Source organism: Sinocyclocheilus anshuiensis, unplaced genomic scaffold (genome assembly GCF_001515605.1).
Source record: "Sinocyclocheilus anshuiensis isolate Anshui unplaced genomic scaffold, SAMN03320099.WGS_v1.1 scaffold18, whole genome shotgun sequence".
NCBI lineage: Eukaryota > Metazoa > Chordata > Actinopteri > Cypriniformes > Cyprinidae > Sinocyclocheilus > Sinocyclocheilus anshuiensis.
Window position 1 is genome coordinate 122,676 of NW_015546047.1, and position 22,383 is coordinate 145,058.

Genomic DNA, 22,383 nt, shown 5'->3' on the forward strand with positions numbered 1-22,383 from the left:
ATATATATACGTATATATATATATATATATATATGCATCCTGTGAGGAACAACCCTACTCACTCTTTGCAAGGACTGGAAACATCCCTCCCTTATGTTTCTCTTTGTAGCATGTTTCCTCCTCTTTGCTTTGTTTGGATGTTGTGAGAGCTTGCAGAGCTTCCACAGCTGGTCTGTCATGATTCTAGCTTATATTACACTGTTTTGGATGGAGAACCTTGATGCATCAGTGGAGAGGATTTATATAAACATTTACTTCATGTAACCCCTCACTGTGATACATTTCAGATCATCCTCTTGCCCTTTTCTCTTTTTCTACCCTTCATTAACTTACACCGTCAACCAGCAGCTTCACGTTTTGTCATTAGAAGCAACTGTAAATAGACCGGAACACATTTTTCAATAAGATTTTGTTTTAAAGATTCTTTTTGGGTATAAAATCAAGAACCAAAAAATTACTTACTTCAGATGTGATGAATAAATCCACATGTCTGTTTTAGATACTTTAAATCAGTTGTAATTTACATGATCTTGCAAGACTTCAGCCTGCTCCCCTAGAAAACATCCTTCTTGTTCTGAGAACACCTTTTAAGTTTATAGAGTTTAATACGACTGACTTTGTATTTAATGTGAATTTAATAACAATATTGTAAGTTACTAATTATAACACTTTCAATTTACAGAGAGCAAAGAACATTTACATTATCAAAGAACATTTTCATTCAGTCTAGCCAGAGTTCAGGCACTCAAAAACTCCCATTAAAATCACTGAAGCCGTTTACACTGTGAAATGAATATCTTACATTCATACGCACATCTGCACTTTTATATATACACTTTGTTGTTTCTGATGAGAGAATTCGCCAGATAATTCAGTCAGCGAGCAAGTGAGCAAAACACCACGTTTCAGCGATGACTCACCTGAACGTCTCTGATTGGCCATTGCATTCATAAGCTCAACAGAATCATGTGTGATTGGTTATAATGCAGCGCTGTACAAACGCGTCTGTCTCTGGCTCAGCGCGAGCCAGCGAATGCAGATTTGAATTTAGCAGCTGATGATGTGCCGCACTAAACGATCTAATCACACCGGTGTGATCGTATCAAATATAAAAAATATTATTCGAAAATATTAATTAGAAATTAATTAGTTTCCTGGACATAAAATATTATTAAAATAATACTACACGTGCCCCCTCACTTTGAATGGGCATGACGCCTCTGCTTGTACCTCAGATATTCTGCCAAAAACATCTGTTTGGTTTTGATTATCATGTCTATCGCACTAAAATCATGCGTTTTAAACCATATTATTTGAAACTTATGATATACGGTTTTCTGAGTGCACACATCTGGCATGTGAGTAGGCTACTAAACTAAGTTCTCTTTCAAGTCTTAAAGTCTCATATGATGCGATTTCAATTTTTCCTTTCTCTTTGGAGTGTTACAAGCTCTTGGTGCATAAAGAAGGTCTGTAAAGTTGCAAAGACTAAAGTCTCAAATCCAGAGATATTCTTTATAAAAGAGTCAACCACTCCTACCTAAAAGGGCTCGTTCTAACACGCCCCCACATGTCTACGTTGCATTACACCAAATACACAAAATAATGTTCTTTTTAGTCATATGGCCCCTTTAAACTGTGCTTAAACTGTCAAATACACACAAGTTTATGTTAAAAACACACGAGTTACAAAAACAGTTGTAACAGATGTATAAAGTTATGTTTGTGAAGGTAAGCAGTTGGGAAAGATGTTTCATGTTTATATTAGATCTGTGTGGCAGCAGCATAATATACAGTAAATAAATCAATACTGCTTTCTTGTCTCCACTGAGGCTGGTACTCTAAAAAGTGTTCTGTGCTCATCAGTGCAGCCAAAGACATAACAGTTAGCATGCTTTGTTCGAACTTTCGCCATGGCGTTAGAACTGGTACACCGTTGTCGCTTGCGAAAACAATGATGGCGCCTTGGGTGGAAACTTACTGATTAAGGGGCGGTAATATTATAATGAGATCTCTTTGCCACGTCACCAAGGGAGCTAAATCTGACGCGCCCGTTTTCAGCCAAAGACATAACAGTTAGCATGCTTTGTTCGAACTTTCGCCATGGCGTTAGAACTGGTACACCGTTGTCGCTTGCGAAAACACAGTGGCGGAGCCGTGGGTGGAAACTTGCCGATTCTGGGGCAGTATATTATAATAAGATCCCCTTTCTACATCATGGGGGAGAGACATCTGAGTGGCTTGTTTTGCACAAGCTTGCAGAGAAAGGCTTACCAAAAAAAATTTTTTTTTTTTAAATACTGGGTTCTTTTTCACGTTTTCTGGGTTGGTAGATACACCAGGGACCCAATTCTAGCACTTAAATGCAGAAAGGGTCTGATTTTCATGATATGTCACCTTCTAATTCTTAATTAGCATCCACTATATTTGTAATAACAATAACAGCCTCCTTATTGGCTTACTAAAATGTAAGTCAATAAGGAGAGGTGATTTGTTCTAACCATTATGAGACAGCAGGGAATGATATCATTGCTCAGACCTATAGACATTACTCAGCATTCTCTCCAGAGGAAATGCCAGTGTGAGAGACTTCCTGCTGTGAAGAAACGAAAATGAACTGACTTACAAGGTGGAAAATGTCTCTCTTGTGAATGTGTTTTTAAAGCTTCTGCCAGAGTGGAGTTTTGTGCCTGGATCACATTTTCTTTAGTTTGATATCTGAAATGTTTCAGCAGTATTGATCTATTGGTTAAATAAAGTTTATTGCTATAGTTTATTCAAAGGTTATTACAGCATGTTAATGTCATATACATGGACCATGTTTAACGTCTTTTTAATGTAAAAAGTTCAGACATATCTTGAATATAAAGATAGCATGAGGGAGTAAATGGCCTATTATTTATAATAATTTAGTGTACACCGGATATACAAATGGCTTAGCAACCCTGCTGAAAAAAAACCAGCTTAAACCAGCTTAAGCTGGTTGGCTGGTTTTAGCTGGTTTAAGCTGGAAATAGCTGGTCTCCCAGCCTGACCAGCTTAAACCAGCGAAGACCATCCTGTCCAGCCAGCCTGACCAGCTAAAACCAGCTAAGACCAAACTGACCAGCTAAAACCAGCCTGTCCAGCTAAAACCAGCTAAGACCAGCCTGACCAGCTAAAACCAGCTAAGACCAGCCTGACCAGCTAAAAAAGTGGTCAAAACCCCTCTAAAACCAGCCTGATAAACCAGCTATGACCAGGCTGGGAGACGAGCTAAAACCAGCCTGACCAGCTTAGGCTGGTTTTAGCTGTTTTTTTCAGCAGGGAAGTAATAGAACAAGTACAGTACCAAACTCCAGAACAGTAATTTGGTACATCAGCCCTTGATTCTCATTTTGAGAACTAGCCTACTTCAAACTCCAGTTATTCTTTTGTAACCAATGGATATTCCAAACAAATATATGTAATTTTCTAATAGATCCTTGGCATTTCTAAACTGAAATGTGACTGCCACATGGCATCTCAGGATCCCAGTGTCTTTCTCACACGCTATTAGAATCTAATCTTGACTCAATAAACTGTGCAGATGTTTCCATATAAACCGGGTTGACTCAGATGTCCTAATTATGAGTGTATGAAGTGCAGGATAGTGGGTTGTGTTGAAAAGCACAGTGTGTTCTCATGTTAAGAGTTCTCATTTTTCTCTAGAGTGGGATCAGTTGTATCAAGTTGCAGTTTTACACAACTGAGGCTGAATAACAAATACTGCAATAAATATATTAGTAAATGTGGATTCATTAGGGATCTCTCAAACAAAAAACTATTCAGAAAAAAAACTCTACAAATATGTTGGTATACATTCAAACTCAATTTGAATTGAAAACGGACTTCTCTGCTTAGCCCTCAGTCCCTTTTCTAGACTTTGTGACATCTGTTTAATTTTCAACGCATTGTAGTTATAATTATATGGCTGTGTTCTATTAGTCACTGGCAAAAGTCAAAAGTAATGTGGATTATTTATACTGAATAGTTTGTTCTACTTTGTTCTACTATTTTTGTTAATATTTAGTCACTCTTTTAGTATTGCAGAGACCTACTACAGTGGTGGAAAATTGGGTTGCCTTTTTCCAGATACCCGTCTCTGATTTTGTTTTGGGAGGCCTTTGGCATGGTTTTACCAGACAGGTGAGCTAATAAAAATGAGATAGGTTAGACACCCCATTTACTCACACAAAAGGTGAATTTTTTAAAGTTTATTCTGGCCATATAGATTAATGAAAGTGAATGAGATGTGGAAATGACAAGCTCCAAAAATTTTAGTACGGAAAAAAGAACTACATTATAAGGCAAAGCAAGGCAAGTTTATTTATATAGCACATTTCATACACAATGGTAATTCAAAGTTCTTTACATAAAAGGAAGTAAAATAATCATAAAGAATAATCACAACAATAAAACAAGGAATTTAAAAACTTTTTAAATGATTTAAAAATTGATTTAAAATGAATTTAAAACAGTTAAAAATAGGAAATTATTATATATAAAATACAGCAATCAGTTCGGACGTAGCACAGTGCTCATTCAATAAATGCATAGCTAAACAGATGAGTTTTAATTCTAGATTTAAATGTGGCTAATGTTTTAGCACATCTGATCTCTTCTGTGACAGTGTCAAACGCAGCACTAAGATCTAGCAGTACCAGCACTGACATTTTGCCAGAATCAGAATTAAAGCGAATATCATTTATTATCTTAATAAGCGCTGTCTCTGTGCTGTGATGCAGTCGGAAACCAGATTGAAAATTGTCCAGATTGCTCTTTTTCAGAAGGGGCTTAACAACTGCAGTTTTCATGGATTTTAGAAAAGTCCCAGAAAGAAGTGAGAGATCTGCTTCTAAGAGATCTGCTTCTAAACAGTTAAGCACACTTTTGAAAAAAGATTTGGGAAGTGTGTCAAGATAGCAGGTTGATGATTTAAGGTGCTGTACTATTTCTAGAGATCTGCTTCTAAACAGTTAAGCACACTTTTGAAAAAAGATTTGGGAAGTGTGTCAAGATAGCAGGTTGACGATTTAAGGTGCTGTACTATTTCTTCCCAAATGTAGCTGTCAATTGCTTCAAAAACAGACATAGTAACGTCTTTTTGAAATTGTGGTCGAATCTGTCTGACCTCTGCATAACTTGAGGATGTGCTAATCGCCTTCCTGATATTATTGATCTTCTCAGAAAAGAAAGCAAACTCATTGCATTTGCTGTCGGAGAGCATTTCACTGGGAATCTGACTTGGGGGGTTTGTTAGTCTCTCAACAGTTGCAAAAAGAGTGTGAGTGTTGTTTAAGTTACTGTTTATAAGGTTTGAGAAGAAGGTCTGTCTAGCTGTGGCTAGTTTCACATTGAAAGCATGAAGCCTGTCTTTATAGATGCTATAGTGAATTTCAAGTTTCGTCTTCTGCCACATCCGCTCAGCTTTTCTGCATTGTCTTTTCATACTCTGAACTGCTGTTGATTTTCTCCAAGCTGATTTTTGTCTGCCAGTCTTCTTACTGACTTTTACAGGAGCAATAAAAGTCGTTAGTATGATATGATTTCTAAATGTTTAAATGTTTTTGATTCCATAAGTGTTTATGAGAGAAGTTGCAAGTCTAATTTGTGATAAATCATTCTTTTGAGCTCTTTTCAAGAAATCTTTGATTTTTTTATTCTGTTCTCAAAACCTGTCTGAACGATTTGTTGACAACTTGTGAATTTTCACAAATGTGAAAACTTTCTTCATTTGTGTTCCACAGAAACAAGAACGTCGGACAGGTTTGGAATGACAAGAGTTTGAGTAAATGATGACACAATTTTCATTTTTGGGTGAATAATCCATTAACCCTATTGACACTGCTCTAAATGGGTTAATCGATGCAAAACTAAGCTACTTCTATAATCCATCAAGATGAGGCTTCGGGGACCAGTGTAGCACAGACAAACAGATAGGACTAAAATTTTATATAGGCCAAACCCAGATGATCTCCAGACCAATTTGAACAGCTGTGTAAACTTATAAAGCTTATAAACCATCTCAAGGGGAGTTCTCGTCATTTTCTCCACTGCCAACCTCTGCATTCTCTACACAGTCATGTTTGGCATATGTCTCATCCTCCTTGCTTCCTGATCCTGTAAGCCTGCCAAAATAATATTTTTTATGTTTTTCACTACATCTGCTGTACATGAGGGTGAAGGCTTGCTTTTAGTGTGTTTTTTTTTTTTAGTTTGCACATGACAAACGACTTCTCTAAGCTATAGAGTGGTAAAATGCCTACTATGCATTTGCTCTCATTTTCCAACCCCCAATTGTCCTCCAGCCTTTGCTGTTCGAAGACACAGTGTTCTTTACATCAGCTACATGACTTCCTCCACAACCACGTTTTAGCCAGCATTTGTTTTAATATTTTACAAATACTGCCAAAGCAACCAGTTTAACATCTGGAAGTCATCCCCCGGGCTTGCATTTGCTGACTGCCATAATTTACTTAATAAGTAGTTCCCATAGAGCAGGCTCGAGAGCGCGCTCATCATTAAAAATCCATCCTCTAAATTGTTTATTCCATAGAGACGCCCAGTGATCAAAGATGCTATGGATTGTACAGTAAATGTTATAGAGTTAAAGGTTGGTGTCAAAGAGAGAATAGGATTATCTCTCTCTCTCCTTGTCCCCCTTTCTTGCTCTCTCTTTCCCTCCCTCTTTCAGGACTAAAGAGGCATGTAATCAAGTCATAGCTCAAAAATGCAGCACATGTTTTCCATCAGCACATAAGCTGTGGACTTGGTCGAATGCACATATTTTGATATTTAGCTGTAAAGTGAAAACACCCTATTTGTTGTAATATAATTTTTGTGGCAACAATGACTGGAACCAGGTTTTAAACAAAAAAATACCATTCAGTCAGCTCCACAACATAATAATAAAAAATACAACTAACGGTTTAATGTTAGAAAGACTATCTTCTTTTTGGGCCAGAAAGAAATTAGTGTTTCTCACGTTACTGTGAGAAGTAATTTGTGACGACTTGTTTAACCAAGTTTACGTAAAATTACACATTATCCAAAAGATTAAGGGTATTTAAACTGTTCCATGTGACAATGCTCAGATGAAAAGATGCGTCACATGGAGCGGACAAAGAACAGAACAACTTTTTGTTAATTGAAACTTAATTTGGACTTTGTGGTGCTTACTGGCATATGTTTGTGTGAAAGGACATGGAGAGAACAATTTCAGCTTTTTTGCATTATGTATTAAATACTACCAACCTAACCACTTTTGCCCAAAAGCACATTTAACTTTTTTTGTTGTTTTGTTTTTCTAGAGTCATTTTCTTCTCTTTACGTTGCATAAATATTACCATTGTAACTAAACTATTTACAAAGAAGCAGCTGCTTTCAGTTATTGACTTCAACTAGCTTGAAACTAAACCAATTTAACATCAGCCATTTTCTTCAAGTGAGAAATAGCACACAGTCAGGCTTCTGTTAATTTTTTTCTGCAAAACGTATTAATTATACTTTCAGTGTATTAATTATCATATTAATGATAAGTTATGACTTGTTTATAGGACCTATTCAAATGCGAACATGCAGTTTGCAGGCAATTTAATGGTAATGTGATAATGCCTCTCAAAATACATAATTTAAGAGAAATACTACCAAAAGAGAATAAATTTACAAAGTAATTTTCACCTAAAGAACATTATTACTCCTTAGCCCAAAAGTGCACAGACTGGTGTGAAAAAAAAAGATAGAAATCTCTCTTTACGATGGAGAAAAATTATAATTGCATATTTTTGCTCTATTATGAAGGAAGATACTACAATTGTTTTTTTTTTTCCAGTTGTAATGATCATTTACCACAAGGTGGCGCACTGTCTGTAAAACCTCAACAATAGGCTTTGAATCCAAGAGGCACATGTAAAACAAGTTGTTCAGATACGCATATATCAAAATCTGCTAAACATTAAGATCAACAGAACCTGAGAGAACACTCCCCAGGATTGTTTTGTCTGGTGACATCATTTAGGGAAAAATTGACGTCACATGTTTGAAATGATCTAAACCGGGGCATGACTGAGGTAATAGCACTCACTGTGAGCGCAGTGCTAGAGTAGAAATCGATTCAGCAGATGTGAGAGGAGGATACTGATGTGGGTAGACAACAAATCTAATGGTGCATGTTGAAGAGTTAAGAGTAAACTGTGCCTTTTGACCATACTCATATGCCACAAACCTCCAAGTGACATCACCGTTAATCATGTTACAGTATGGTGACCACATGGCATAACTAGTAAAACCTGCTGGTCAAAAGTACAGGCAAGTCCCAAACTTGTGGCATAATTAGAGGTACTTGCTGGTCAAAAGTACAACCAATTCTCATACAGATGCATGCAACATCCTTTAAAATTAAGCTCCAATTTTTCAACAATTAACTTTACATTTAAGCAGCTTTATATTCAAGCCTTTCAAGTGACCTTTAGTAAACCTCTTTGTTAAAAAATAACAATGATAATAATAGGACAAGTCTTTACATCAAAATCAAAAGCATCAGCTTTAGCATCAGCACAATTAGCTTCATGAATAAACTGCAACTTACCACCTTCGTCTTGGCATTTCACAAATTGTAAAAAAGCCACTGATAAAGCCAGAAACAGGACAGTCCTATACGGCTGAAAGATCATCATGCCCATATCAAAGACATGAGCTGTTCTTATGTGCAAAGTAACCGGGAAGAGAAGGGAAAAGGGTCCAGGTTATGGCTTCACCATGAAGACAGACTGAGGTTTTTCCTGCTCAGAGCAGCAATCAGACCCAGCCCCACTCTCTGCTGCCTCTTTTTTAACAGCCTTAAGTAAGAAGAATGCTGCCAACCCTAATTTTCCTCCCCCTTTTGTCAGTGCTCTCTCATAAGCATCCACTCTGGCTCTGTTGAATTACACTGCATGTTCTTCATTACTATTCTTTAAAGATAGTTTGTTCTTTGTTAATATTGTATATTGTCACAGTAATTCTTTGTTTTTGGTTATCATTCGCTGATAAAGTCTGTTTGGCTTGGTGTAGTTGCTAAGAAGGACAGTAAACTGGCTTTATGACAGTCTTAACTGCACTGTCTTTACTGCTGTTGCTCATAGGCTCTTTTTTACAAGGGAACAAGAAAAGAGTTTATATGTCATTTGTCTTGGGTTGCAGATGACAGATTTAAACCCCTAGTAGGAAAACAAGAAGGAAAGACAATGGTGAAAGGTATACTTTGGTTAAAGAGCAACTCATTTTCTGCTGTTCTGAAGGAGTTTAAATTCATTGTTGCCCGTTCTTCGTTGTCTCAGTGGTAAATACTAGACAATGGGACAAGCTAAACATTCCATTTGCTGGTCAGAAATCTTCTACAGTTCCACTGACTTGTCCAGTTTCACATTTTATTAAGCATATTTCACATGCCCCACACATGTTACTATGCATTTCCTCATGAACACAAACATTTATGTAAAAGATGACCAAGGTCTTGTTTGTGGTTTGGCTGAAGCCTTTATTTGTCTGTATAGTGTCAGGTTTTGCTCTGTTCTAATTATTGCAAGAAAAAAGTATTTTATTTGATTTTAAATTCAATAAAATTGTATATAGTGCTATAAAGTCATTTTTAGTATAATGTACTACTTAAGGTTGTCTGGGGGTATTTCATTAAATTGTGTCACAATGTGAAGAGCTATAATAAATGTAAGTTAAAGTATGACTTAATATATTTACTGCTCCGTGCCACAATTGCAATTTCTGTAGCCATGCTTTATATATTGTAATTAATCTACTTGAATGTTCTGAACGTGTTTTAAATTCTCTACTACCTGAAAGATATCACTGATTTAGATGTCCTGAGGAATCTCACCTGTAGCTGTGACACCTTTAGACTACAATAGGGGTCAGGTAAGCGGCCTGTGCATTTTAGCCAATCAGAAAATTCACCCTGCTTTTTACTGGTATGACGTCAGGTTGGCTGACATGTCTTCAGAGGGCAGGGTTTAAGTGAGGGGGCGTGTTGGATTGGTGTAGGGTGGTCTAATTCTAGAGGAAGTTAGCAAAACAGCTGAAATTGCTTACAACTATCATGATAGCAAGTTCCCACTATATACAAATATAAAATATCCAGTTATACCTGGTATATATGGATAATGCATAGAGATGGATATGCTAGTGCTATTTATGAAAAAATAAGTGTTTTCACTACTGATTAGCTTCTTATTTTCACTCCCTCATCTCATCTGAGCCATTTTGGTAGACGGCACAGTTCTGGGAAGCAGTTAAAGTTGTATTTGAGTTAGTTATGTTATGACTAATTTGAACTAGTTGCCAAAATAAGCTTCTAGTTAACTAGCATTCATGAGGAAATTGATTCTAAATGTCAAGTGGTATGTAATGAAAATCCAACTTGAAAGGTTTTCTAGATGTAAAACAAAAGCTGTTCATGTGTACTGGAAATATTTTCCATCTTTTGGGAGTAAAACCAGCTATAATTCTCTAAATATGAGAATATTTTGCATAAGGTGAACCAGAGGACGTAAGGTATTCAAAATAATGCTTGACTAATGTTGTGTTTGAATCCTCTTCAGTCTTTTAAAAACTTCCGAGGGAAAGGGGAGGAAGCAGCTGTGAGCCATGTTCTTCAGGCACTTGATTTACTCTCCATCTCCGATGCTTGTACGGCACAGAGGAGCAGAGGTGAGGAGGGGGTGGGCTGAGTCTCAAGGCAGCTCTCCTCATGTAGCCCAGCCCAATGGAGTGGCCAATAGCCTTTCCAAACCACTGTAACATCGCTTGCAAGAAGCAGTACTCTCATGCCAAAAACAGGAATGGGAGGCCTTTTTTCCACACTGTTACAATAGGCTGCCAAGTATTGGGTCATAAGAGAATGTAGCCCAGAGGAAGGTAAAAGCTGTAGGGGCAGACATTGCAATGCGTTATAGTGCTTTCCTTGCTTGCTTGTGCTCATGTCTGACTGCTTTGGATCCACTGGCATGGAAGAAATCTGCTCAGTATATTCAACCACGCCAGAAGTCTGCTGCTTTGGGATGTCTGTAAAATGTACAACAAGTGTGGTTGTCTTCTGTGTGGTCTGTGATTTCTTTAAACACAGTGTCAACAAGTCATCGCAAATATATATATATACAGTGACAGTGATAATGTTTACATTGCTACAAAAAAAAACAAAAAAACCTATTTCAAATAAAAGTTGTTTGAACTTTCTATTCATCAAAGAATGCTGAAAAAAATCTACAAACAACAATATTAAGCAACACAACTGCTTTTCACATTTTAGAACATTAATATTTTTTCTTAAGCACCAGATCGTTATATTAGAATGATTTCTGAAGGATCATGTGACACTGAAGACTGGAGTAATGACTGCTGAAAATATAGCTGCCAACACAGGAATACATTAGTTTAAAATGCATTAAAATAGAAAACACTTATTTTAATTTGCGATAATATTTTACAGTATTACTGTTTTTACCGTATTTTTGGTCAAATACATGCAGCTTTGGTCAGCATTAGAGACTTTTCAATAAGAAACCCCAAACTTTTGAATGGTATTATACACAAAAAAATGAAAGCGTGCAAACTACTTTTGAAAACTGAATTAAATGTAGTAATATGCAATATGATAAGCACTTTTGGCAACAGATTGTGAAATGCTTTCAATCCTAATACTTGCTTCGAACAGGGGCAGTGCTGGATGACCAAAGTTAGTGTTTTCAAATGTTTTAACTATATTTCTATTGAAATGCGAAATAGTGAAAAAGGGAAAACTCAAATGCATTTAATATCTATTAAAACTACAGATTGCTCTCTCATTTCTTAGCAGGGGATACATGCTTTAGTGACTATGATGAAAGGCATTGAAAATGGTGACAAATGCTGAACTCTTTATTGCACCACCCACTCAAATACAATCACTGATTTATTCAAAGGAATGTCTCGTCTGGAGAATGGCCAGATACTGACTTGTAGTAGCTTGTTTTTTTGTGTGTTCACGTTCCCCAAGTAAATAGATAGAACATAGAAACACTGAATGCGATATTGGTATTTTGTGCTTTGAGGGAAAATTCAAGGCTTTGGCATGGTAGTTCAAAGAAGAATAAAAATCAGCTTTCCAGCTTTTTTTTTGTTTTAAAATAGAATACACAAATGACAAAAGACAAAACTAATTTTATGTGTGCTATCATCTTTGCAATTAAAGTTTTCCACAAAATTTACTCTGAACACAGTTTAATGAAGAACGAAAAACATAGATATCAGGAAAATATTACATTACCCTGACAGTTGAAATATCCTTCCAAGATCCTATTTTATTAAAAATGAGTTGTGATTCTATTACAGAGACACATTTTTCCAAACAAGAAGCATGAGTTAAGAAAACTAAAGGCTTTTTTTTCATGCTTTTGAAATGTGGAATAAACTGAGATCTTGTCTGGTAGAGCAGTTTGTGTCAGAAGCTGATTATCATCTGTACTGACATACACATGATATATATATATATATATATATATATATATATACACACACACAAGGATGATCAGAAGAAATGGACAGCACCGGAGTTAAATATATGAGTGTCACAGCAAAGGGTCTGAATACTTAGGACCATGTGATATTTCAGTTTTTCTTTTTTAATAAATCTGCAAAAATGTCAACAATTCTGTGTTTTTCTGTCAATATGGGGTGCTGTGTGTACATTAATGAGGAAAAAAAATTAACTTAAATGATTTTAGCAAATGGCTGCAATATAACAAAGAGTGAAAAATTTAAGGGGGTCTGAATACTTTCCGTACCCACTGTATATATATACACAGTATATCATGTATATATATATATACTGTATATATATAGCTTTTTATTGTTATTATTGTTCTAGTGACAGCATTATTATTCAAAACTTAAAAGAAAAGCCTCTTCAAAATTCACCTAACCTCACAGTGACCTCACATGAATTGCTTTTTAAAAATCCCCCACACATCTACAGTCTGCTCATTGTCTTGTCTAGTATTTCGGATCTGTCGCAGTACCTTATAAATCCTGTTTGAGTGCACTTTTGTACAGTATGTCAAATGTGTTCAAAATGTAAATGCACATGAAATGAAATAACATAACCTTGCAGAGACATGCTGGTGGTGCTCTTTGATCAACTTTATTCAAGGTAGCTTTTGACCCACTGCAAAGGCTCACAGAGAATGGAAATAATTAGTACGGTTTAGATCTCCAAGGAAACAGCTGCCAAATACAGCTATAAACAATTTTTCCAGCCAGTGCTTATACTCCAGTATAAAATGAAGTTGTCTTCTTAGACTGCTGCACCACAACTCAAAAATTAACATTTCCCAAAACCTCTATTGTCTTTGTATTTTGAACCCTCTCCTTTCAAACTGTTTTCTCATGTTAGTATTTGTGTACAAAAGAAATAAATAAATTAAGATAAATAATTCAAAGCAAAACATGCTCTGTATCATTTTGTCATGTGTTACATAAATAATTGTTTTTTGTTTATTTGTACTTTCTGACATAAATTGCTCACATTTAAGGACTGAACAAAGCCCAAACCTTAAAGGGTTAGTTCACCCGAAAATTAGCCCATAAATTACTCACCCTCAAGTCATCCTGGGTGTATATGACTTTCTTCTTTCAGACGAATCCAGCGGGGGGGGGGTTTGGGTGAACAAAGGCCTTCTGTAGCGAATCGATGCGTTTTTGTAAGAAAAATATGCATATTCAAAACGTAATAATCACTTAGCTTAATTAATGTAGCTTGCGCTCACTGTTGTACACGGAAGCAGCACCGGAAGGATGGCGTATGAGGTCAGTGCTGCGTATGCGCCGGTGAGTCTTGTGAAAACCAACGTTTGTTAACAGGAGCAAAGGAAGCAAATTTTCCTTACTTTAACAAAAGAAAACCAGTCTCCTCTTGGGTTATATTGAAATCCTCCAACATTCTTTTTTACAAATCCTCGTTTTGTACTTCTAATTAGTGACCGTTGTTTTGTTTTGATCTCTCCCCTGCGCTTCCACGTTCGTCACTTCTGAGCGGCGCATGCGCAAAGCCAACCTCCATACGTCATCCGCCCGGAACTGCTTTCAGTGTACAACAGTGAACGCAAACTACATGAAAGTGATTATTACGTTTTGAATATGGATATATTTCTTACAAAAACGCATCGATTCGCTACAGAAGGCCTTTGTTCACCCCCCGGAGCCGTGTGAGACACTTTTTTTTTATGGATGGGCGCATTTTAATTAAGTGCTTTTGGACTGATGCATGCAACACCCGCTGAGTGCCATTAAACAGCTTGAAAGATCAAAGACAATTTTTTATATAATTCCGACTGGATTCGTCTGAAAGATGAAAGTCATATACACCTAGGATGACTTGAGGGTGAGTAATTTATGGGCTAATTTTCATTTTTGGGTGAACTAACCCTTTAATGCCCATTTGGGCCATTTCTGATTTTCCCTTTCTTTGCTCTGATATGTTTCTGATTTGTACCAATCGTTTTTACCCCTGCAGGGGGAATGTACTATTGTCAGAGGATCTCTGCAACTGAAATATAAGTTGAAAAAAGACATACTATACTCTGCTAGCCAGCACTAACTATTTCTGCACATGGTGGGGATCCCCAGGCAAAACTGTGATGATCCTTACAATGTTAAACCTTGAGCCATGTTTTCCTGCTAAAATCATCTTCACTAGATAGGTCTGCATCCAATCAAAGCACAAATAAGCAGTGGAAACACAAAACATGCAGATTGTCCATTCAAGGTACAAATGTTTACCAAAAATGTTTTTATGGAAAAAACAAATCATGAATTTGTAGGTTTGTACAATTTAAGTACAAAACATTTCTGAATAGGCCATGAGAAGGCACATTTCATGACATTGGTCGCATTACTGATTAACTGATTACTGAATAACTGATAACTTTGATCCTATGATCTGCAGTCTGCCAGGTCTCCTGGGACAGTTTGTTTCCAGAAACATGTTGCCACCACATGTAGTTGAGGAAGTTCCTGTTATATATGGTTGTCTGTATTTTCCATGCATGAACTTTCCGCATGGCATGTGAGAGAGTTTCCACATAGAGTGGTCTTTAATGTCTTGTGTATGTATTCTTCACATAATGTATTCTTCAGTTTATTCCTTTGAACCGGAGGTTTTATTTCTAGCATTTATAGAAAATACAGCAACTGTGTATATATAAACACTTACTCTAACCTCTAACCTGGTGTTAGATGCATCTTTGGTGATCCAATCCAAAGTTTTAATGCTTGTAAACAACATTTACACACATAAATACAATAAACAATTACACCATAAAGTCTTACAATAAACTGTTCTTTAAAAAATTCATGATATCTTCAAATAAGAAAAACATGAATGGATGTAAAACAGTAACAAATTAATTAAACACTTAATATGAAAAGGGTCTATTTTCAGTCACCCCAAAAATACACTTTTTGGCTAATAAAAAAGTTAGTGGATGAGTGCTTTAAACTAATAGTGCTCCAAATTCAGCACACCCTAAATCACTTTTATGACTCAATTAAGTATTTTTTTTCTTACCCTCACAGCTTTTCACTTCACAAGACATTTATTGACTGAAGTCATGTGGATTAATTATTATTTTGATATTTTTATCATTTTCTCAAAACTCTACATCTTTGATGCCTGAAGGTGAGTACATTTTTAGCATGTTCATTTTGTGGGTGGACTCATTTATGGACTGTCAGATGAATCTTGAATCTTCCACATAATAATGTTTTCAAGTTCATAAATGTGACCCTGGACCACAAAACCAGTCATAAGGGTAAATTTTTCGAAATTGAGATTTATGTCCAGGATCACAAATATGAGAGGACATATATTACACATAGGCCTACAGCCTCAGATAAATAAAGTAAAATAATATCTTTAAGCATGATATGCCTGCCTAACCCAAAGCTGTATCAGTCTTGACCATCTTGCTAGAGTATTCCCTCCATTTGATTTTGCCCTTCAGCCATGTTTTAGTGATGACTACCTCCAGAACAAATTACCACTGCACTAAAAATGTAATCACTTAAAAAGTGAGAAAGCATACTTTTTGTTGTAGACCCATGCAGTGCTAGTAGAAAGGAAAAATAGGGGGAGGACTCTTTTGAGGTTTGTGCTTCTAACTCAGGAACCACAAATGAAATAGGTTTTTCTTGGTCAGGGGAAATGATTTGCACCTACTGGAAAATGTTAGCAAATGCAAGACGGCTGGATATATGCCTCACTGCTGGGATATCTTAGGGGGGAGGGAGGATGGTGGTCGTCTACTTGAATGTGGGGCTGAGACATTTGTTTACTTTCCAGACAGTTTGGCTAGGAGGCTCCAAAAGGGGACCGCCATGGAGAGCATGATTTTCCAGAGCTTCGTAAAACAGGGGAGGGCTAAGGTCAGGGGTGGCGCTTCAAAATGGTTTTAGTATAGAAATTATCCTGGGGGGGAGATGAAAGACTCAAATGAACAATATTCAGATTCACATTTTGCCTTCCTGCAGTTTTGATCTCATTCAATAATAGAGGTGCACACAGGTAGTTTTGGAAGTATGCATGCTTTTCAAAGTAGACAAAATAGTGTGTCACACACTTAAATGCTCAGAAGAGTTATGACTCAGGTCAGGTCAGTCTCAGAGCATAAACCACATTTTCTGAACCCGAGTTTGCTGGTTTGCTCATGAGCAAAAGAAATGTATGGCATTTCCATGTGAACCTACCAAAAAGGTCACCAATCCAATGCTTTATTTAAAAGCAGTCTGTTGTCTTGAGGATGTTTCATTATTTTACTTGATTTACTGTTGTAATTTTATGTAATAATTTTATAGAACAAAGAGTTTCAAATGATATAATAATTTTATGACAGAATAACAGCTTTTACTTTACTTTTTTGTTTTGAGAAAATCCTGGGCTCAAATTTTTGTAAAAACTAAATGGCATTTGAACAAAATTAAACACTTGACAAGGTGAGATTCAGATTTCAGGGTGACGTTGCTACAGACAAATGGTCAAAAAAGTAAATCTTTTATAAAACTCCTAGTCATGCTGCTGATGTCATGTTAAAAGACTTGTACCAGTGTCCACCTCCAGCAGTAGTCACGCCCCTCCCCCTCCCCCAACCACCCTCCATTACAGGAATGTGTGGTTAGTGTAGTAGATGGTCTCTTGCCTGTCCCATTGTAGGGGTGTGATTGATAATTTCAGTGCTGCTAAAAAAGTTAAAAGCACAAAACCTATGATAGCCTTATGTAAACATTCCTGGGTGAACACAGGCATTTGCCGTATTATCTTAAGAAAACTTACATGGAGAAAGAAAAAAAAAAGACTTTTTGACATTTTTAAACACTAGATTATTGAGAAAAATGTTGATGTCAATCTGATGTCACACTGCGTTATTCTGACAGCTGATTTTTTTTATCATAGGTCTTGAAATTGATGATTACATGCTTAAACACATTGCATGTCTCTGCAGAGAAAGTTGATTCATTCAAAATGTGTCTATATTATTCTTTATGTGACTGATTGATGGCAGAACGAGGATAAATGATAGCCCCAAGCAAGTTTTCTTTCAAATAGCTGTTAGCTGAGTAATGACAGCCAAGCATAGCATTATTTTTTGGTCCGTTTAGCATAGGTGTGTTGCTACTTGCAGCTCTGCATGTTATGTTCCCTCAATTCAGGGAGCATGGAACAACCACATGCATATAAACTCCATTTTGCAGCTTCATTGCATATAAATAACATACATTTGCATTGCTTCTTTTTGCTTTACTCCCTCACAATTCAATTAGCATTCATGAGAGAAAAGTTGTTACGTGGCATATCAAGAAATTACATGTTTCAGTGTTTGTGTTTATGGATTTAAGCCGCCATTTCTAATACTGGGATTGTGTATTGCTCTCCTTCTCCTCCTCCTCCTCCAATAAAAAGAACAATTGGTTAGTGAAACCATTGCAAAATTGAGAAGAGACACATGTTTCTAGTTTCTCTCAAAACTGCCTGTGCTTGGCACAAGTTCATTTTCTTCACTAAAGTAACAACATCTACTCAAAAACTTCCATCCTCATGTCAAGTACTTGTTCAGTGTTCACAAAATATAATTGTTTTACATCCTTTTCTTTTTGAAGGAGCTTGAAGCTTTTTATACAAATCAAACAACAGTTTTTTTCATGGTTTGAGAAGCATAGTGAGAAATGCATGTAAAGCAGTGACTCTGTCTGGGGGGTTGCTGTAAAGGGAGCTGGGGCTTTAGTGTGTGAAAGGGAAATGCTAAAGCCATGATGAATAGGATATGTATGACCTCAGTGCTCCGATCTGTTCTCCACATTGGCTACGTGTTGCTTGTCTAATTGAACGGTTTTCTGGAAGAAGTGAGGACTTGCTGTTGGCTTGAGAAAGTTTTTTAAATGCTAAATCATGCATATATATATATATATATATATATATATATGTATATATATATATATATATATATACAGTATATGTATGTATATATATATATATGGATATGTATATATATCTTAAAGTAGTTGTTATGCACCTATATGACGTGGATAGCTTTTGTTTTAAACTTTTTAGAAATGTTAAAAGATTAGCTCATCCAAAAAAAAAAAAAAAAAGTCATAGTGTCATTCTGTAATAGAATGTTCCAAACCTCATTTGCCTTCCATAAAGGGGAGCAGAACAGCCTTTACAACAGACTTTGTTCATTTGTGTTTTAGTACCATTGTTGATCGCTATACCATGATATTCTATAATATTGTGTAATTTATGCAGTGTTTTAATATTATAAATGACTGGGGACTGGGAATGTAAGGGAGGGGTGGTAGTTTTGAGCGCAGTCTTTTTGTACATCATTGAGTTCATCATTGGAAAATGCCCTCATGTTTTTTTATTTATTTATTTTTTTCATAGGAGGGCAGGGACAAGCATCAGATTTCATAAAGAGTTTAATTTTCTCTTAATGCTGAGACTGCTTTTTTTCAAGCCCATAATGCAGAGCACAATAAATGCATTTCATTTTCAGACACTTCCATTCCTCGGTGGAGATTTCACAGAATGTATGTAATTTAAATGCTGTTTTGCATGCGAACTTGCATCAAAATCCATAGAAGATTTCTTTACAGGACTTGTAAAAAATATTTCCAACATTTCTAATCACAAGCATTTTCAAATCATTTATATATTCACTCTCCAATTATATTTACCCATAACAAACAAGGATAATGAAAGAGGAGACACATTTGTATCACTGCAGAACAAAATGTTATATTTATTCAGATCGTCTTACGTCTCTCTAGGCCATCCTCCCATGTAAACACGTCTGGTTAGGTGTTTATTCAGGGGTTCTTTCTGTTGCCATCCTCATAAAGTGCAGACCTGTCAAGTCTGAATGTGCCGACTTGATAAACGGCTCACATGTGTAAAAATAAAACACCTACATTCTGCTGTTGTTTACGGAAACAATAGGATGCAGACAAATCTTGAGCCCATGCTATAACATTGTTGTAGAACAACTTTGGTGATCCAAACTGAACATGCCAAAAAAGGAGAGAAATGCTTTAAGACCAGAATAAACACAGCAAACATAGAGGACAGATGGAAATTGTAAAACCAGTTACTAGAAAATGTTGGAAATGGATTTATGGTGTATTATACATACTGAAGAGACTGAATGGATTAAACATGTTCTCTTCAGTGTTGTGGTATTGCCATTTGCTGTTCGAGAGTGCTGCAGTATGTGAACTCTTGGGATTGGAATTTGGCTTGACTTTATGCAGATGTTGTTTGTGCTGTTGTGTCGCTGTTTCTCTGGCTATTCTGTATGCTTTGCCTTCTTATTCCTAATTCAACTCTATGTTCTGTTCGAGCTGTTTCAGCATTTTATTTGTCTTTTGTGATCACACTTCTGCACAACAATATTATGTGTCTGTCAATTGCTCTTTGGATTTTTGGAACATTCTGTTTACCCTTAACCAATCAGTGTTTTTTTTTGGTTGTCGCATAGACTGACAATTAAAAAAAATAATTAAATACAGTACATACAGAATGGGGGATGATTTGCAGCAATAACACAACTGCAGTCTGACATGCCCAAAGGAAGCTCGCCTTCTGATTCTTTTTTTCCCATAAAGGGGAGCAGAACAGCCTTTACAACAGACTTTGTTCATTTGTGTTTTAGTACCATTGTTGATCGCTATACCATGATATTCTATAATATTGTGTAATTTATGCAGTGTTTTAATATTATAAATGACTGGGGACTGGGAATGTAAGGGAGAGGTGGTAGTTTTGAGCGCAGTCTTTTTGTACATCGAGTTCATCATCATTGGAAAATGCCCTCATGTTTTTTTATTTATTTATTTATAGGATTCATCTTTCTGTGTATTTAACTTCTTTGCTTCAATTTTCAAGTATTCCTTAATCTGTAAATCCAAAATGACAATATGTACATAAATAAAAAAACAATAATAATGAATAAATAAAAAAGTAGGTATGCAAAAGAAAATTCCTGATACAACAATTAACATACATTAACTGATGTCTATTACCTCTTCTTTTGTCAGGGCCTTGTCGTTGTCAGCGTCAATTTCTTTGAAGGCTTCTATGCTGCGTGGTCCTCTAGTTATGTACAACAGCTCCACCTCAAAGATCACTGTTGTATTTGGTGGTACAGGACCTATTCCATCACAGAATGGTGATTGTTAATAGTTTAAATCTTAAACCTTTTTTTTTTCATAATTAACTGATATTTAAATTAGGGATCTGTGGAAGAGAAACATTCTTTTCTTTCTTTTTTTTTTTTAAAGTTGTATTGTGTGATGGTATTTTCATTAAGTTGCTTTGGAATCACTGTGAAATGCTCTAAACAAGTAAATGTGAACTCAAATATACTATCCTATAATATTGGGTAGAAAAATATTTTACTCTTAAGCATAATGCAATGCGATGTTAATTATCTAGGACATAATTTATCAGTACAATGAGAATATAGTTATTCAAATTTCTTTAAGTTGGACTTTTAATAAATGATCTAAAAAATAATTCCATTTATAGGGGAAAAAAAACAAGAAAGTTCATTTAAAATATTGTCCAAATCAATGGAATTAAAAACAACACCACCCGCAACAAACATTACTCAAATAAAAAAAAATCATAATAAAAAAAAAAGCAAAACAGCGCCGCCTGTGTACGGGTTTGTATTAGTTTCTCTACGCATTTGAAGTGAAAAGACCTACCTTTTCCTTTCTCGCCGTATGCCAGAGATGGAGGAACTGTAACTTTTCTCTTCTCACCGGGACACATGCCGTCCAGCCCTAAATCGAGGCCCTTAATAACATCTCCAACACCTAACACAAACCAGTGTGGGTGACCCGTGTTTGTCGAACGACTAGAAAATACGAACAGCTTTACTTGGCATTGTCTGGAAATAAAATAACTTTAAGTGTTTATCTACAACTCGAATAAATACTAAATACACTGTTTACAAGCTCTCTCACTCTCTCTCAAAGCAGAGAACTATAACCTGCATTGAATAGCCTATTTGTTGTTGAATACAACAACTTCATTCGTAAAAATGCGCTTACCTGCAATAGAACTGAGATCCATCTTTAGCTAGATATCCATCATAATGAGCATTCAGCATGTCTCCTCTCTTGGCTTTCTGGCTGCAGTTTTCTGGCAGAAACCTAACTTCAATTTTAACATCTTGATTTGATCCATTTGCCCGAATCAATACGATGAAGGGATTGAGGGTTTGCAGAGACAAAATCAAACAAATGTAAAATGTAAGCCGCTGGGCCATCTTGCACATCTGTCGGCGTGGCGACGGGGCCGGACAGCTGACGCGGCAGTAGTGATGTCCGGTTCGCGAACGAATGGTTCGATTTAACCGGTTCTTCTTAGTGAACCGGTTGAACCAGTTCACCAAATCTGACTGAATCATTTGAAACGGTTCGCGTCTCCAGTAAGCATTAATCCACAAATTACTTAAGTTATTCACTCGAAAGAACCGGTTCGCGGAAAAGAACCGAACTTCCCATCACTACGCGGCAGTGCCGCCCAGTACTCAAACTAATCACTTCACTTTTGGGACGGGGTGTATGGAAGAATATCCAGGGCAACTTTCAAAAGGAATTTAAAATTGTATTTTCAATTGCGTTTTCCATATGTGGACGCATAAATCGTGACATAATCCAAATGCAATTGCAGGTCTTGCATTACCGTTTGCATTTTCGCTTTCGCGAACGCACAGTGACTGCCACATTTTAAATGCAAAAGCAAAGTCCATTTGCAGCTGTATTTCCCATGTC

General features: G+C 36.3%; 2 protein-coding genes across 3 annotated transcripts in view; both read right to left on the reverse strand.

Moving 5' to 3' along the window:
• The window catches only part of LOC107699008 (collagen alpha-2(V) chain-like), a 30,126-nt gene extending 21,279 nt beyond the window's left edge, over positions 1 to 8,847 (reverse strand). For both annotated transcript variants that reach the window (XM_016500157.1, XM_016500156.1), the window contains exon 1: positions 8,609 to 8,847. In XM_016500157.1, coding sequence (XP_016355643.1) covers positions 8,609 to 8,702 — 94 coding nt within the window. In that variant the 5' untranslated portion in view covers positions 8,703 to 8,847. The remainder of the gene's footprint in view (positions 1 to 8,608) is intronic.
• Positions 8,848 to 20,430: 11,583 nt separating this feature from the next.
• LOC107698996 (peptidyl-prolyl cis-trans isomerase FKBP7-like) lies at positions 20,431 to 21,919 on the reverse strand. The gene is made up of 4 exons (XM_016500134.1): positions 21,658 to 21,919; positions 21,310 to 21,461; positions 20,623 to 20,750; positions 20,431 to 20,496 (listed from the first exon to the last, which is right to left on the reverse strand). The coding sequence occupies exons 1-4, from the start codon at positions 21,882 to 21,884 to the stop codon at positions 20,431 to 20,433; spliced, it is 573 nt and encodes a 190-aa protein (XP_016355620.1). The 5' UTR covers positions 21,885 to 21,919.
• Positions 21,920 to 22,383: the final 464 nt, after the last annotated feature.

Coding starts and splice junctions, on each gene's coding strand:
- LOC107698996 (XM_016500134.1), bottom strand. CDS start 21,884: ATGTGCAAGATGGCCCAGCGGCTTACATTTTACATTTGTTTGATTTTG. Junction 20,751..21,309: donor ATACGGCGAGAAAGGAAAAG/GTAGGTCTTTTC, acceptor GTGATGGAATAG/GTCCTGTACCACCAAATACA. Junction 20,497..20,622: donor AGGCCCTGACAAAAGAAGAG/GTAATAGACATC, acceptor TTGGATTTACAG/ATTAAGGAATACTTGAAAAT.